General features: G+C 41.9%; 1 protein-coding gene across 1 annotated transcript in view; it reads left to right on the top strand.

The window, feature by feature from the left end:
* The first annotated feature begins 391 nt into the window (after positions 1 to 391).
* LOC109930709 (disintegrin and metalloproteinase domain-containing protein 9) overlaps positions 392 to 17,540 on the top strand; it is a 109,020-nt gene continuing 91,871 nt past the window's right edge. The window contains exon 1 of the mRNA XM_048618762.1: positions 392 to 750. Within this exon, the coding sequence (XP_048474719.1) occupies positions 669 to 750 (82 nt within the window). The 5' untranslated portion in view covers positions 392 to 668. The remainder of the gene's footprint in view (positions 751 to 17,540) is intronic.

The following is a 17,540-nucleotide window of genomic DNA, read 5'->3' as shown; positions in this document are numbered from 1 at the left end:
GGGAGTCGTGCAGTTGAATCTGCCTAAACCGCCCTTTCAGGTCGCGCAGTTTACAACTCATTGCAAACAAACAAACAAACAAACAAATAAATTGCCTCCAATTTCTTTTTTCGCCTTCAATCTGTGAGGACTTAGTCTTTGAGTCACGTACAAAGAACAGTTTCTCCTTCTGGACCAACAGATTCGTTGCTTCCCCCCCCCCCACCACCGTGCAATACCGGCGAAATCAAGGTCTTTTGCTCGGAACAGGTTTTCCTCGAAGGCGATGCTGCAGCCCAGGAAAGTTATCCCGATGGGACCGATTCCGAAGCGTCGCAAAGGGGGCGCAGCTCAGTCCATATGTGTATGGGGGATGGGGGTGAACTGGAAGCGCATGCGTTGCTTTAGCAGTCGCTGGGGAATTATGAATGGATGATCAGAGCGGAATCGCAGTTCGAAAGTGCTGCAGACGAATTCCTTTCAAAGCGCATTTTTTTGACTCTTATATTTAGATGACAGGGGACGTAACGGTCAGCTCTTCCGGATAAAACCAATTGCACCTGTAAATCGCTCCGTTAAAAGTGAAGGGTGAAATGCATTGCTCTCTGGCCTGTTGAAGCCAGAGCAACGCCTGGTCTACCAGTGGTGAGGGAGCACCGGCAGAGCTTGGGACGGACTGGAGACAGAAGATGGCTGGAAATTTCGGGAAATATTACGCTGCTTTTATGCCAACTTTCATGGCATTGTTATACCTTGCGATAGCAAAGATCGGTGAGTCACTGGGGGGAAAGAAACGAAGCCAAATCACTTTGCGGAATCGCGTAATGAAAATCCTTGGGTGTGGGGAAGGCATTTTCTCAGTGCGGCAGTACTGGGCTGCTGTCAGTTTTCCCTTGTCGATTACTTTCGCTCCCACTGCCGAGGTGAAGTCATTTCAGGTGGCGATAAGTACAATAGTTACCTGGAGGGTGTTTTTTGTTGTGTTCTGATGAGTTTTTGGTGGACTGCAGCTAAAATGTTCTCTGCACCCATGCTTTTGAAATTTGTTCCAAAATTTAAGAATGAGCTCAATCTTGTTTCGCTTGGGCCAATCATCGGGAACAGCTTTGGTGATCGAGGTCCCGTATCAAGGGGAGTCGGGTGGGGGAAGACAAAGGGGGTGTTGGGTTAGCGGTTGTAAATTCCCGGTGATCGCAGGGTAAACTGGCAGTTTGGTTGGGGCGGCAGCGGATTGATCGCCAGTCCTACGCTGCGCCTGAAATTGACTTCCAGTGTCTGCAATGAAACTGGAACTAATCCCTTCCAGCATCATTTCGTAGGGAGTCTGTTGGTCTCTGAAAGGGAAGCGTCGCAAGGCTTTCGTGACCGGTACACATCAACTCGCATTAGAAGGGGGAAAACGAATAGCCTTGTGTAACACATTTTATCAGTTAGATTTTTTTTTGTCAACATGAAGTCACAGATTTGGTGATGGTTCACATCCAGTTTCTGACGCTCCCATTGGCTGGCCTTGTGGTTTTTGATTCTTGACATGGGATGACTCGCCAGAGCAGCTCCCGACGGCAGAAACCACTGGATCATTCCCTGACATTCAGTCGTTCCACGTTGCCTGCTTTTGAACAAACAGTGACCCCGTGGGGTAGAGCAAATCTTCCAGCAACTGCTCCCACATTCGTGTTTGGATGAGGACATGGTAGTTCGGAAGGCAGGGGAGGAAAGAACGGAATTTGCAATGTGGTTTCAATAAATATCAAGACTATCTGAAAAGGATTGTGGATGTAAATGTTTGTTTGAGGTATAATTTGAGATTTGTTTGATTTTAATCAAGAAGTACGGAAGTAGGTTTCTTCCCTTTCCCTTTAATTCAACGGATAGTAGTAGACTGCATTTCATCTCCGAGTTCCCCTTAAATTCTCTTATTCTGAAGCTGTGGACTTTGGTTATTGACTTTTCAAGGCTGTTTCATGTTCTGGCGCCCTGTTTAAACTTTATGGGCGTGATTGTCAACACCCGGAAAATCATTGCAAAATTATCTGCCAAAGATTAAATTTGATTTATTATTGTTACATGCACCAAGTGCAGTGAATAGTTTTGTTTTGCATGCATAAAAAACACAAAAAGTCAAAGGGTGATTGAACATAGTGAGGAATACAAAGTCACAGCTGCAAAGAAAATGCACAAAAGGCAAGATCAACATTAGATTTGAAATTTGAGAGGTCCATTCAGAAGTCTTAATACAGTTGGGGTGAAACTGTTTTTGAACTTGTTGGTACATGTTCAAACTTTTGTATATTCTGCCTGACAGCAGAGGTTGGAATTGTCTTTCTTGATGTTGGCTGCCTTCCCAAGGCTTCGAGAAGTGTAGATGGAGTTATTGGATGGAAGGTTGGCTTGCATGATGGCCTGGGCTGTGTTCATAACTTTGTGCAATTTCTTATGGTCCTGGGCAGAACAGTTGCGTACCAATTCGTGATGCATCCAGACAGAATGTTTTCTATGATAACAAGGTGTAGAGCTGGATGAACACAGCAGGCCAAGCAGCATCAGAGGAGCAGGAAAGCTGACGTTTCGGGCCTGGACCCTTCTTCAGAAATGGGGGAGGGGAAGGGGGTTTTGAAATAAATAGGGAGAGGACGGAGGCGGATAGAAGATGGATAGAGGAGAAGATAGGTGAAGAGGAGACAGACAGGTCAAAGAGGCGGGGGTGGAGCCGGTAGAGGTGAGTGTAGGTGGGGAGGTAGGGAGGAGACAGGTTGGTCCAGAGAGGACGGACATGTCAAGGGGGCGGGATGAGGTTAGTAGGTAGGAGATGGAGGTGGGGCTTGAGGTGGGAGGAGGGGATAGCTGGGAGGAAGGACAGGTTAGGGAGGCGGGGACAAGCTGGGCTGGTTTTGGGATGCGGTAGGAGGAGGGGGGATTTTGAAGCTTGTGAAGTCCACATTGGTACCATTGGGCTGCAGGGTTCCCAAGCGGAATATGAGTTGTTGTTCCTGCAACCTTCAGGTAGCATCATTGTGGCACTGCAGCAGGCCCAGGATGGACATGTCGTCTGAGGAATGGGAGGGGGAGTTGAAATGGTTCGCGACTGGGAGGTGCAGTTGTTTAGTGCGAACCTGTCCTTCCTCCCACCTCAAGCCCCACCCCCATCTCCTACCTACTAACCTCATCCCGTCCCCTTGACCTGCCCGTCCTCCCTGGACCGACCTGACTCCTCCCTACCTCCCCACCTACACTCATCTTTACTGGCTCCATCCCCGCCTCTTTGACCTGGCTGTCTCCTCTCCACCTATCTTCTCCTCTATCCATCTTCTATCCGCCTCCCCTCTCTCCCTATTTATTTCAGAACCCCCTGCCCCTGCCCCATTTCTGATGAAGGGTCTAGGCCCGAAACGTCAGCCTTCCTGCTCCTCTGGTGCTGCTTGGCCTGCTATGTTCATCCAGCTCTACACCTTGTTATCTCGGATTCTCCAGCATCTGCAGTTCCTACTATCACTGAAAGAATGTTTTCTATGGTGCATTTGTAAAAGTTGGTGAGAGTCCTAGTGGACGTGGTGAATTTCCTTATCCTCCTGAGGAAGAAGAGGCGTTGTTGTGCCTTCTTGACCATTGCAACAATGCAGGTGGTCCAAATCAGATTGTTGGTGATTATCACTCTTTGGAACTTGATACTCACAATATCTCCACCTTGGCTTCATCAATGTAAATATCGGTGTGCCCTCCTCCATGCTACCTGAAGTCGATGATCAGCTCTCTAGTTTTGCTGGCATTTAGGGAGAGATTGTTACCTTTGATGTTATCACATCACCAAGCACTCTATTTCTCCTATGTTCTGTCTCGTCATTGTTTGATATCTGGTCTACAATAGTTGTGTCAGCTACGAACTTGTAGATGGAGTTCAGATGAAATTTGGCCACGTAGTCGAATAACCCTGATTTCTTAAACATAAACAAAAAACAAGTCTTTCTTGGGGCCCACAGTGATCATGAAATGTCGACTAACAGGGATTCTGAAAGGAAATTCAAGGTTGGCTTCAGTCTGAGATACTTTGGGGAAGTTTTATTTCAAAACATTTAAGTGTGGTTTCACCCAAGATGTCAATTGACAGTTTTGTCAATTTAAATGTGATAGTTTGTTGGAGGGGTGAAATGGTTGCCAGGGAAATCCTGCATTTAAATAAAAAATGAGCAGGTCAATGTTTGCAAATGCCACTAAAAGAAATTTTTTCACTCTAATCTGCCTCCTTACAAGATTCAGTTTATCCATTCTTAACTTGATTGACCTGTCTTTGCTCCCGATCTGGAGCTGCGAGTGAGATAACGTCAAGACAAGACAGAGGTTCATCATCGTTTTGTTAAGAAATGGTTGAAATTGCAAAAACTGGTTGTTTACAAGATTTAGGTTAAACACTTTCATTCTTGTAACTTGCCACACTTAAAGTAATTTATTTGGTTAAATTTGAGAAGCCCTGAGCACATGAGAGGTAGTCCAGATGTGTTAGCTACTTCTTTCCTTCTGTGACTCAGACTTAAAGTTTCTGATTTGAGGCAGTTTTCTGTCAATAGTCTCGATTGACCCAAAATCAGATTATCTCCCCAAGAATCTCTGCACTGAAAACTTTTTGTGTAAGCATGTTGATATGTAATACAGGAAATTCTGTGCTTGTAACTTAATACATGTACAAAACTGACGCTGATTCTTATTTATGAAGAAAAGCTAAAAGAATGCATCAAATTGCTCAGCAAATGGTGCACATTGGGATTTTGATGGGGGTATGCATTGAAGACTATTGTTTGTGTCATTACCCACCATCTTCACATTCACATTATCAGCACGCAGGCTGAATCAACTCTGTTTTTTTTTTCCTCCCTGTTTTTCTACTTTTGGTAGAAGTAGAAGAGGCGGTGCTGATATGTACAATGAGGAGAAATGGATGACAGTGCATCACAGTTTTGCCGGGGTCATTCGTAATACTGATTTTTAGAAATGTAGTTTCAAGTATAAGGTGAACTAAGTTCAAGAACGAAGTTTATTCTCCTTTGGAGAAGCAAAGGTTAAATAAGATATCCAATACAAATTTCTTCATGATTAATGATACCTGACAAATTTGTGTAAATTCTTGGAAGTAGCAAAGAAGTTTGTTGAGGCTAGCACAACAGATAAATTTGATAAATTGACCATGTAGCACACATAATCAGTAATGACAAGTATAGGATTGAAAAGAATGGTACCTTGGGTATGTTGGTTAAGGAATTGGAGGTGGACAGAATGAGTGAATTCATGGATTTTGGGTGGATCACAATTTTGAGTGGCATCCTCTAGGAGTTGGAATTAAGAGGTTTAATTTCTCTTCATGATGGACCTGGATTTGAGCAGGTGATTTGAAGTTTGGGGATTTTACAAAACTTGGCTAAGTTGCAAGTCGAAGTCAGATAACAGCAGATTTTCCTGGACTGGTGAAATGGGCGGCACACCAAAGATATGGGTAAATATGAATTAGAATTAGATTTTGTTGCCATGTGTACTCAAGTATAGTGAAAACTGTACAGAGTCGCCATTCTCCGATGCCATCTTGGTTACAAAACCAGAATTTAAAAAAAAATTGAAAAAGTGCCAGATGGTAAGAGATTCCTCTTTCAACACCTTAAACTTTCAAGTTTAGAAAGGATCATCTTAACATGATCCTATGTCACACCTCTCCATCAGTTAAGTTATGTGGAGTACAGACAAAATGCTGGAAATACTCATCAGGGCTGGCAGCAGCAGTGGGGAAAGAGTGAGAGAGAAAGAGTTCATGTTGCAGTTCAGAGAGCCTTGAGCAGCACTAGGACAAGTTCCACAGCAGTGATTGACTTTTTGGGTGAAACAGCTTGCAGGAGGAGTCTAATATTGTTTTCAAGGGTGCAAGAACGTAAGTCCTTGGTGTATATATTCACAATTGTTAGAAGGTGGCAGGGCAAGTTCTATCCAAAATAAAAGGCTTAATCTTAAAATAGTGAAAAGCTAGGAACAGGGCACCTAAAGTTGCTTAGGCACATGTACACAAATCACAGAAATATAGTCATGAGATACAAAGAAATTCAGAATCCTAACTTTTACAACTGGATGACTAGATCACAAAGGGGAGCCGCAGCTACACAAAGGCTTGATTTAAATTACATCTGGAGTCATGTCTGTAACAGTGTGTCTTACGAAGATCTATTGGCTGTGGAAGGAAGGCAGCACACGTTAACTATGATGTTACCAGATCTCCAAGCAGTAGATTATGAGGAAAGATTGCTTAAGTGATTGTCTATTCCCTGGAATATGTTATCCTGCAATTTCATTCAAGCCTTTAGGATTGTGAGAAGAATTGATAGGTTATGTAGGGGATTTTTTTAATCTGCTCGTGGGCAAGTTTAGGACAAGGAAGATGAAATCATGGGCAAGTCATTGAGGAAGGAAATTGGGAATATAGGTAAATCTGCAGTCTGGGAGAACCAGTTGGGGCAAAACGAAGGGGCACAAACAGAGTGCCCTTCTGTTTCCTTCACTGTTTGTTTTCCCATCCCCCCCACCATATTTTCCCATCCCTCTGTTTTCATGCCCCTATTTCTCCACCAATCTTTGTGCCCTCTTTCTCTCCCTCTAGATGGGAAAGTCTGAATAAAACTAAATGTTAGAAAGTCTCATTGGCTCTAGTGCCTCTGTGGACAGAGGTATAGAATTTAAACTTCGAAGAGAATATGACTTCATCGGGTGAATTATCATATTCGTCTCAAGATTTTGTTTGTTTACAGATGCTGGCAGATCTGCTGAAGATTTTGGTAACTCGGAGTAAATGTTAACACAAGGGTTGCAGCAGGATGGAAACATTTTCCTTGAACATACCAGCTCAATTAATCATATTAATCCAAAGCAAAACTAGATGGATTGGAATTAAGAAACAGATCAGACACATCTCCTTGAGTGGCAGAACTGATTTGTGGAGCTCGTGTTGATCTGCCATGGTGCTTCCAGAGTCCAAGGGGTTTGCATTGGCAGGAGAATGAAACTATTTCACAGTGAAACCAAACTGATTTTAATGTGTTGAGAGCCCTTCTTTCTGATATTGGAACCTGTTTAGAAGTGCAAAGAGAAAAGCATCACCTTAGTATATCACATTGTAATACTTGTGTGCCAATGCATGAAAAATGGAGGTAAGCCACCATGCTTTGGGGGCAGGAGAGAGTAAACATTAAATTTGTTTGGTAGCTGGGAGTTGAAGGTAGACAGCAGCCAAAACGTGGACAAAACATTTGATAAAATATCACGCATCTCCAACCAAATTCAAATCATCAGATCCAATGACATGAGTTTCAAAACCTGAGGCATGAATCAGTTGAGCTGATGACTATTTCATAAGAAGAAAAAGGAAATGCAGGTGAAAAGTATAAATTTGATGTCACGTATGGAAGCGGAGAGTTTGGCTTATTTTGAGGTTCTGCAAAGATTGAAATACATAATGATTTAACTAGAGAGGAGAAGCTCAAATATTGGGGGGCTGTAGATACTGCCATAGCATGTGAAGTCATGAGTAGACAAATGAAGACACTGATTACCCAAGTGGCTGGCTATTAATTGAGTCAAAAGGAAAGCAAGCAGTGTTGATATAGTGAAGCAGTGGCAAAAGAAAGGGTGCCAGACTCGAAGATAGGCAGGAACTGTGGACTACCACACAAGATCACAGACAGAAGCTAATGTCTGGGATAGAGATCAAATTTGCAGAGCATGTGGAAAGCCAAATCACTGAGAACATGGCTGCCAAACCAAGGAAGAGGATGGTAAATGAGCCAACCCAGAACAACAGGGTACATGAGAAGAAAATAAACCCAAAATGAGATGGACAACACAATAGGTATAGGTACCATACAACTGTATTAAATGGCTGGTCACAAAGGTTCCCAGAGAAAAGAAAATTGCAGAACCATTCAGGAGTAATCATAGAGTCATGGAGATGTACAGCTTGAAAACAAACCCTTTGGTCCAACTCGTCCATGCTGAACAGATATCCTAAATTAACCTAGTCCTATTTGCCAGCATTTGAGGCATATCCCTGTAAACCCTTCCTATTCCGAGACCCATCCAGATATCTTTTAAATGTTACAATTGTACCAGCCTCCACCACTTCCTCTGGCAGTTCATTCCATACATGCACCACCCTCTGCATGAAAAAGTTACCCCTGAGGTTCCTTTAAAATCTTTCCCCCCTCACCTTAAACCTATGCCCCCTAGTTTTGGACTCCCCATGCTGGGGAAAAGACCTTATTTATTCACCCTATCCATACCCCTCATGATTTTATAAGCCTCTACAAGGTCACCCCTCAGCCTCCAATGCCTTAGGGAAAATATCCCTAGCCTATTCAGCCTCTGCCTATAGCTCAAATCCTCCAACCCTGACAACATCCTTGTAAATCTTTTCTGAATCCTTTCTAGTTTCACAACATCCTTCCTATAGCAGGGAGACCAGAACTGGACTCAATATTCCAAAAGTGGCCCAAGCAACGTCCTGTGCAGATGCAACCTGACCCCCCAACTCCTGTGCTCAATGCACTGACCATTGAGTATAGGAGTTAAAACATAAGGCGATCTCCAAGATCGATGAAGTAAGATGTTGAGTTCTCAGTCAGAGTCATGAAAGAAGTTTCAGCAAACTGTGAAAGGTAGTATTTCATTGTGAAAAAGAAAATATTCCAAGAGAAAGGTCTGTCATGTTTAAAGGGATCAGTTAGCTCACTTAGCTTGATAGCTGGTTTGCAATACAGCGTGATGCCAACAGTGTGGGTTCAATTCCCAAGTTGGAAGGAATTTTTTTGTCAATCTGTCCCCTGTCCTGAGGCATCGTGACTACCAGTTGTCTCTCTCTCTCTTTCTCTCTCTCTCTCACTCATGAACAAGCACCTCGATGATTGAGTTCGATTACTGCAACTTTTTCATTTTTACACAGAAGGAAATCCTTTCGTCCCCAGGTTGCTGCTTCTACAAAAGGTCTTGGAGCAGCCTTGGCGAAAGAGAGAAACTGACAACCTTCTTTTCTAAAAGTTTAACTGCAACCAGAGCAATCAACATGGAAAAAGGGCTTTTGTAATTTTTGTCTGGATGTGGAAAATTACATCATAGCTAAATGCGAGAAAATTTGTGAATAGACATAATCTTTCACTGGAACAAATTTACAAAGCAGAATCTGTTCAAACCATGAGCATATTGTTGAGGATTGATCGTTAAGATTTCACTCTGAAATGCAAGCCAGGAACAAAAGTGGTGCAAAAACTGGAACAGCTACAAAAAACATTTTAGTATTACAAGTTCTGTTTCTGAGCAAGAATTTCCTGAAATAATTAAGACAATGAAGCACAGTGTGCCTCCAGAGACTTTAAGGGATTCACTGAACAGTCTGTGTTCAACCTTATCATGACATTACCCAAGTCTACAGAAAGATAGATTCAGATGATGGATAGAAATGTCTCAAAATCCCGAGACATAGGATTAGTCAGAGTTGCCTTCATCGACATCTCTCAAGGCTGTTATGAAATATTAAATGGAAAGAAGCATTAGACAAATCTTCAAAGCAAGATACTTCCTCCAAGTGACGAGGAGCAAGTAAGATAACAGCTCAGTGACGTACAGGCAAAAGGAAGTCAACACTTCACACATGGTAAATCACTACTTGAGTGGGTGAAAGGACAAACTATTCGCGTACAGGATCTCTAGACTCAACATTAGCTTGCTTTCCCTCCATGGAAGCTGTCTGACCTGCTGTGACTGCCAGCATTTTTGTTTTGAGTCCACATGTAGGATCCCATCATGGTTTCCAGCATCTGCAGTTAGTTTTTTTTTAACTCGGCACTGCAAAGTCTCTAAGGTCATAGAAACTGAAACCAGTAAGCAAAGGAGAAGGAACAGCATTCATAGTCGACCCATCTCTGAGCTCGGAAAGCAGAAAAGGTTATCAAGATTACTAAATAGTGAGACAGTATATACATCAAATGGCAAACCATCATCAACAACATCACTACAAGTTAGATAATAATTGCAATGTAAAATACAGCTCGACCACACGGGGAGCAGTATGCACAATATCACACGTGCAGCATGCTCACCTTCCTTGACAAATACAAAATTGACCAGTGGGAGGTACAACATCCTACTATCCCAAGTGATATGATGAATCATGTATTTCTTACAAAGGAAACAAAGTTCTTGAGATATTCAGTTTACGTGTTAGAATAAATTATTAATCTTAACTTAATTTTTTTCCTGTGAAAGTAATTTTGATATATTTCAGGGAATTATTATAGCATGGAAGGGAGTTACTTAGTTTATCATGTCTGCACTAGCTCTCCAAATAGGTAATTCACTTTGTTTGCTTCACTGGTCTTCTCCGTTTAACTGCACACATTCCTTCTTTGCACTTTTTACTCTAATTCCCTTTTGAATGCTTCAGTTGGACTTTTCTCCATCAAACTCTTTGGCAGGGCATTTCAGGCCCTAACCACTTGCTGGCTGAACAGATTTTTTTTCTGACTTTGTTTTGCTTTTGCCATTTAGTTGAAATCTATGCCCTCTTGTAATCGTTCCTTTCGTGAGTGAGACAATTTCTCCCTGTCTACTTAGTCCAGATTTGGAATACTTCAATCAAATCTACTCTCAGCCTCCTTTTCTCTGGGGAAACCGATCCTAAATTTTCCAATCTGTCTGCATAACCGAAGTTTCTCATCCTTAGAGCCATTCTTGTAAGCCTCTTCTAACTCTAATCAATGCCTCCTGATACTTTTTAAAGTGTGGTTTCCAGAACTGTCCACAGTTCTCCAGCTGAGGCCGATCAAATGTCTTATGCAAGCTCATAACCTGCTTGCTTTTGTACCTTAGGTCCTTACCAATGAAGCCGAGGGTAAGGTCTTGTCTACTTCATTGATCGGTTTCTCATGTACACATGCATGAACATATACACTCAAGTCCCACTGCTCCAGAATCATTTTTATTTTACTTTTTTTTTCTCCAAAATAATTTCCTTCACTTATCTCCGCATTGAAATTTTTCTGTCATTTGTTGTCTGACCCTCGACTTCAAGAGCTGAACACAATGTACTTGAAGAAGCTTGAGTTTTGAGTTTGAATTGCGATTATCTCAAACTCAGAGGAACCAGAAGATGTAAAGACACACAACAGTGCACCATTTTATTATGCATTACGCTAAAGGATGAATCAAACTTCTTTGTGCGTTCACGTTGTCGTACTCATGGGAGTCTTCCAGGTTTCGACACACTCTGCTATTTACGCTCAGTGATAAGAAACTCTGTGACATCATCACAAGGTTGCTTCAGGGTCATGAAGCCCTTCCACAACAGTTCTAACAGATTGACAAGGTTCTGCATGGTAGACTAGTAATGTTAGAACACATGGGATCCAGAGAGACCTAGCCAACAGCAGGCAAAATTAGTTTGATGATAGGATACAGAGAGTGGTGGTGGAGGCTTGTTGTTCAGACTGGAGACCTGTGACAAGCAATGCCAATGTCAAAAAGGCTTGGTGCTGGGTCCACTGTTGTTCATAATTTATTTAAATAATTTGGATAAGAATACAGGAGGCATGATTAATAAGTTTGCAGATGACACCAAAATTGTGCGCTTATATCACCAATGAAGAATGTTATCTCCGAGTACAATGGGACTTTGATCAACTGGGCCAGTAGGCCAAGGAATAGCAGAAGGAATTAATTCAAACAAATGCGAGGTACTGCATTTTAGTAACCAACCAGGGTAGGACTTATAGTTCGTGGTAGGATCCTGTGGAGTGTTATTGAACAGAGAGCTAGGGGTGCAGGTACATAGTTCCTTGAAAGTGAAATCATAGGTTGACATGATGGTGAAAGGTGTGTGGCACAGATGCTTTCATTGGTCAGATCACTGCATATAAGAATTGGAATGCAGTGTTATGGCTATACAAGACAATGGTGAGGTCACATTTTCAGTACTGTGTACCGTTCTGGTTGCCTTGCTATAGGAAACATCAAACTAAACTGGAAAGGGTGCAAAAAATATTTAACAGGATGTTCCTCAGACAGGAGGGTCTGAGGGATAAGGAGAGGCTGGATAGGCTGTGACTTTTTACCCTGGAGCACAGAAGGCTGTGGCGTAACCTTTATAGAGGTTTATAACATCATGATAGACGTAGATAAAGTCTTTTCCCCGGGGTAAGGGAGCCCAAAACTAGAGGGCGTAGGTTTAAAGTGTGAGGGAAAAGATTTAAAATGGACCTGAAGGGTAACTTGTTCACACACACACGGTAGTCTGTATGTGGAATGAAATGCTAGAGGAAGTTGTGGAGGCGAGTACAATTACAACATTTTAAAAGACACTTGGATGGGTACAAGGATAGGGAACGTTCAGAAGGATATGGGCTAAATGCAGGAAAATGGAACTAGTTCAGTTTAGGAAACCTGGTCAGCATGGATGAGTTGGGCTGAAGGGTCAGTTTCTGTGCTGTCTGTCTATGACTCTAAGCAGGACCAGATGTCATTTGCAGGCATCTCATAAAGCACGCTTGATTCTTTGGAAATATTTACTTTACTTTGAGCAGAATTATTGTTGTCTTTAGGTATAGAATGCTTGGGGAACAAATAGGAAAGAAAAGCATGTGACTTGATCCACATTTCTGAATCCTTCTTTCATTCAGTAAGCATGCCAGTACCCTGGGTAAAAGCAAATAAACAATATAGTCTGGGTAATTGACCCAGTCAATTGTTCGAGTTTCCACAAATGATTCATGGAATATAATTACTCATTTAGGTTCTAAATTTTCTATCTTCCTTTACTATATGTAATACACAATATTCTATAATTGAGAATGTACGGGCTCCCTGGTTAAAGATCCTTCTCGCGCTGCGCAGGGGAGGCTGCGTTTCTGAGTGAGTGTAACCCAGGTGACCTACTGTTGTGTTCATAGCATGAAACAAACTTGTAAACTCATTCACTAAGGTTTTTGCCTTAAGACAGAACTGAACATCCGTCCATTCATATTGGAATTCAATACCACTCCGCCACTGTTTCTGTAGTCCTCATGAAAGATCATTTCTGAATCACCAATGGAGACAGTTGTGACTAAAAGTAACTTAAAGCATATCAGCCAAGTCTAAATTTAAATGCAGACTTATCGTTTGCAGACCTCAGTGAGAGTGGGAAGTCTGTCCCGAGTATATCTGCTAGTAGTTTGAACACCAGCCTATATTGGGATTTTCTTTACTCACTGAATTTTCTATCTTCTTTCTCCACATGGAATATGCAGTGTTCTGTGCTTGAGGCTGTACACATTGCCTGGTTGAAGATCTTTCACAGGGTTGCTCATGAGAGGATGAATTTCTGAGTGAGTGCAACCAGGTTACCCGTTACTCCCTGTCCCTCTTTGTGTGTTAATCTACGGGGTTTTCAGCCTGACATTGCACATCTTGATTAAAGGATGTGTTTAACTTCAGGCAACAAACAAAACCTCTTCCATTCCCAAAATCCTCATTCCCATTCTCCGCCCGTTGTCTCCACTGACCAAGTCTTGTTGATGTGGCCTTCTGCCCTCGGAACCTCAACAAAACTTTTTTTGTGCAGAATTGTGAGACTTATGAAGTTTGATCTTGGAATTATAGAAGGTTTGCTATAGCTCAGTAGGTAGAGGCAACTCTCAAAGCAAATGGCACAGTAATTCCCTTAATGAACAGCAAATCAATCAAGTGGACATAACGTTTAAAACAAAGGAGTAATTTCCCTGGTGATTTCTTCAGGAAAAGGTGATAAAATTGGGATCATTCCTTGATAAGTTGTTAGATGAATTATTAAATTTAAAATTAAGATCAAGACTGAAGTAACTCCACAGAGGCTAGTATCCCGTCACCAAGTCACCTTTTATTTACATGTGGGAGGTGATGGCCTCGTGGTATTATTACTGGACTGTTAATCCAGAGACCCAGATAATGTTCTGGGGACACGGCTTCAAATCCCGTCACGGCAGATGGTGGAATTTGAACTCAATAAAATATCTGGAATTAAGAATGTAATGATGACTGTGAATCCATTGTCGATTGTTGGAAAAACCCATCTGGTTCACGAATGTCCTTTAGGAAAGGAAACTGCCATCCTTACCTGGTCTGGCCTATATGTGACTCCAGACCCACAGCAATGGGGTTGACTCTGAACTGCCCTCTGGGCAATTAGGGATGGGCAATAAATGCTGCCTAGCCAGCGTCGCCCACATCCCGTGTATGAATTTAAAAAAAACATAGGAATAGTCACTGGTCCGACTTTTCGGACCAAGCTGTCAGAGTGAACAGACCCACTGACACTCTGGTTTATATCTGTCAGCCAGGGCTCCCTGATTGGGGCTGTTCATGTGGTCCAATCAGGGAACTCATATTCTATGAGGTCCAACTGGTTGACCTCGTTACAATCACAACAAATAGATATCAAACATAATGAGGGATATGCAACTAACACGCAGGTACATAGAGTTAGATTACAGATAAGTCATGATCCCACTGAATGGCAGAACTGGTTTGAGGAGCCAAATGTGTTTATGGTGAGTTTGCCTCAAGGAATGTTGAGTTGGTGTCTTTCCTCATGGGTTATGCAAAAGAGAATTGCAAAGGGGTCCCTTTGCTGTTTGCTGTGCAGCAACCCTTTGAAAGAAGATGTGCATGAATGGATTGAATTTAATTGTGATGTGACGCTTATAAATCCTCCTGTTAATCCAGCATCAAAAAGGTATACCTCAACAACACCCAAATATATTGCTGTTTTGTGGGATTTTGCTGTGCATAAATTTGTTGTCCGAGCTCCTGCATTACAACAATGACCTCGATTCAAAGGTGCACAATTGACAGTAAAGTGCATTGGCACATCCTGAGGTTGCGAAAACTGCTCGAGCAATTGCAGGAAATAAGAGACATGGTCATTTCTCTGAGGGCCATGTGAATTTTCAGGAATATGCAACAGGATATGGGCATGTAGATTTGGTGCTGCTGCTCAGGTGGCATCATGGTGGTCTGACCTGGTGAAGCAACCTGTTTAGATGTTTTTTACAATGTACAATCTCCTGAACTCAGGGTTAGCTTAAGTATTGCCACATTTCCTAATAACATTGTTAATGCAAAGCCACAGCTGTTTTCATTCAACCATTATATGTTTAGGCTAAAAAAAAGTCACAGATTCCATTTTAGTGTATTTTTATGCCTTCTGTCCTTTATCAATATATATTTGGAAAACAGCACTTAGCAAACCATCAATTTGGCTGCTCTGCTGTCACATTTGCTACATGGCTTTGTAATTTTCTTCTGTCTGCTTAGAGTGACAAAAGTATCAAATGGTCATTTCCAGTAAAAGACACAGAACTCTATTTAGCCCATCTGAATCCAACGTGAAAAAACAATTCCAGTAATTTTGCAGTCTAGAATTTATAAAGCTTGTTTACTTGAAGGAATGAGGGGACTTTGCAGTCCTCAGGAAATAATAGATGACTCCCCATTACTCTTAACAGGCTATCCGACTCAGATAGGGTTTAAGTATGCTACACCCTGCCTTCGCTTTCACTGAAAACTGATTAAGGAGGAGGCTACAGGAAGTTCAAACTTTGAAAGATAGTACTGTGTGTTTCTTTCAATGGCATAGTGATGAGTGAGGTGGAGTGATGGAGACATTTACATGAAGGCAATTTTGCAGTTCAGCCAATTAGAATTTATCAAGTATTCTCCCACGTGAGAAATCATGTAGATTATGGTCTGGAAGTGGATACTGTATTTAAGACATGCAAGTGCCAAATGAGGAAGGACTGCTGAATGTATATTGGATAACATGACATGAGAATAGAACAGAAATTTCCTGTCATGTGTACTTCATGAAAAATATAGTGAGCAGTTTTATAAATTGTGTCACCATGATGCCTACAGCAGTGACAGATGTGATATATAATCCCAAAAAAATAGTAAAAGTATTCAAAGTTCATGACAGTTCAGTTAATGGCTCCCAGGCTCGGGGAAAGCCGATTTGAGGAACAATGGAATACCCTGAAGACGCAGCTGGGATGATCAAACGGCCAAGTCGAGTTGAGACCACAACTCCTGGATGAGATTGCCTGCTGAGCCACTGGAATACCTGGAAGCCTCCACGTTGTAACAAGACCATCTTTGCCCTCCTTCAGGCACCTAGGCCCTGGAGCCTTGGCCTAGCCTGTAAGTCTGGGCTGGAGGAGTAAGCCCAGGACCTGTTTCTCACGCTCCCAGGAGACCCCCAGGCTGGGTTGGAATAGTGTCTGGCTCGTCCTGGCGTTGCTCCTGCTGGAGGCTGCCTCCTTCATCCACCACCCTCCAGGCATAAAGTAAAAGAAAACAAAGAAAAAATAAAGGGGAAAAAGTGCAAAAGTAAAAAGAAAACAAGAGCACTCTTGTGGATTTTATGCTTGCTCTTTGTGTAGAGATGAAGATGTTGTGTCTTTTTTTTGTCATTGGTTTTGTTGCTGTTTTTTTTCTTGATGGTTATGACTTATACTATGCACAGCAAAAACAGGTGGTTGATTCGACATTATCTATCCTAAGCAGGGGGTGAATGACCTACTCCTGCCATTGCTATGCTGTTGAGTGGTTAGCTGTTAATCTAGTGACCAGTAGATAACCCAACGCTGTATCATTGAGCCCATTTAACAATCTTCGTTTGAGTTTCACCTCCCAATTATTTCACTATGAATCAGGATTCTCTCTTGGTGGGTTAAAACATGAGGGAAATGTAAAGACCTATGAGTACTGACAGCTGTTGGGAGTTCTTGATTTGTCACACTTCATTTCAGACTAGCAAGTGCAATCAGAAGGTTTACTCAGGGTCTCTTGTAGTCTGCATTGTTCAGCACTACATAAGGATTTTTTAAAAAATTAAGATACTGATGAAGAGGGAGTGAATGGATAATCCCAGAGGAGATGTGCTTTAGTCGGAAAGTTAATTTGCGTTGCCCCACAAACTTCCACATACAAAATGTTTTGAAGGTATTTCCATTAATTGGCAAAGTCATGAAAATCTAATGGCAGCAGGAAGTGTCTCAATTTATAATGTTAGACCACATACCTTGTGTGGTTTCTTATTAGATCCTGTGTTCTGAAGCAGGTTTCACAATGTCAGTTGAAATTATCACTACCTCGCCCAACAGAGAATACGGTAAGCAGAAATTTTGGTTTATCAGCTCCCAAAGTCACTAACAGTTTATAAAAACATAATCACCGACTGTACAAGTTTTCATTCACTGATTAAATCCAAGCATTTTACATTAATTATTCTTGGAGTTTGCAATAATATGGCTCAATTTTGTGCATGTGTGTATTAGTACAAGGTGTGCAATGATTCAGCATTAGGTTCAGAGGGTAGCGTCAATGTAAAACACGGATGTGGTGAGATATGCCTTCTCCAGGTACCAATTCATACTTAGAATTAGAAGCTCATTCTACTTCCAAAAGGAGAGCAAAATACTAAAATGAAGGTCATTTCTACAGCTCACACTCTAACAAAGCTCCTATGGGTAAAT

This window comes from Rhincodon typus, chromosome 40, assembly GCF_021869965.1.
Source record: "Rhincodon typus isolate 14 chromosome 40, sRhiTyp1.1, whole genome shotgun sequence".
NCBI classification, from domain to species: domain Eukaryota; kingdom Metazoa; phylum Chordata; class Chondrichthyes; order Orectolobiformes; family Rhincodontidae; genus Rhincodon; species Rhincodon typus.
This window is presented reverse-complemented; position numbering and strand designations above follow the sequence as displayed.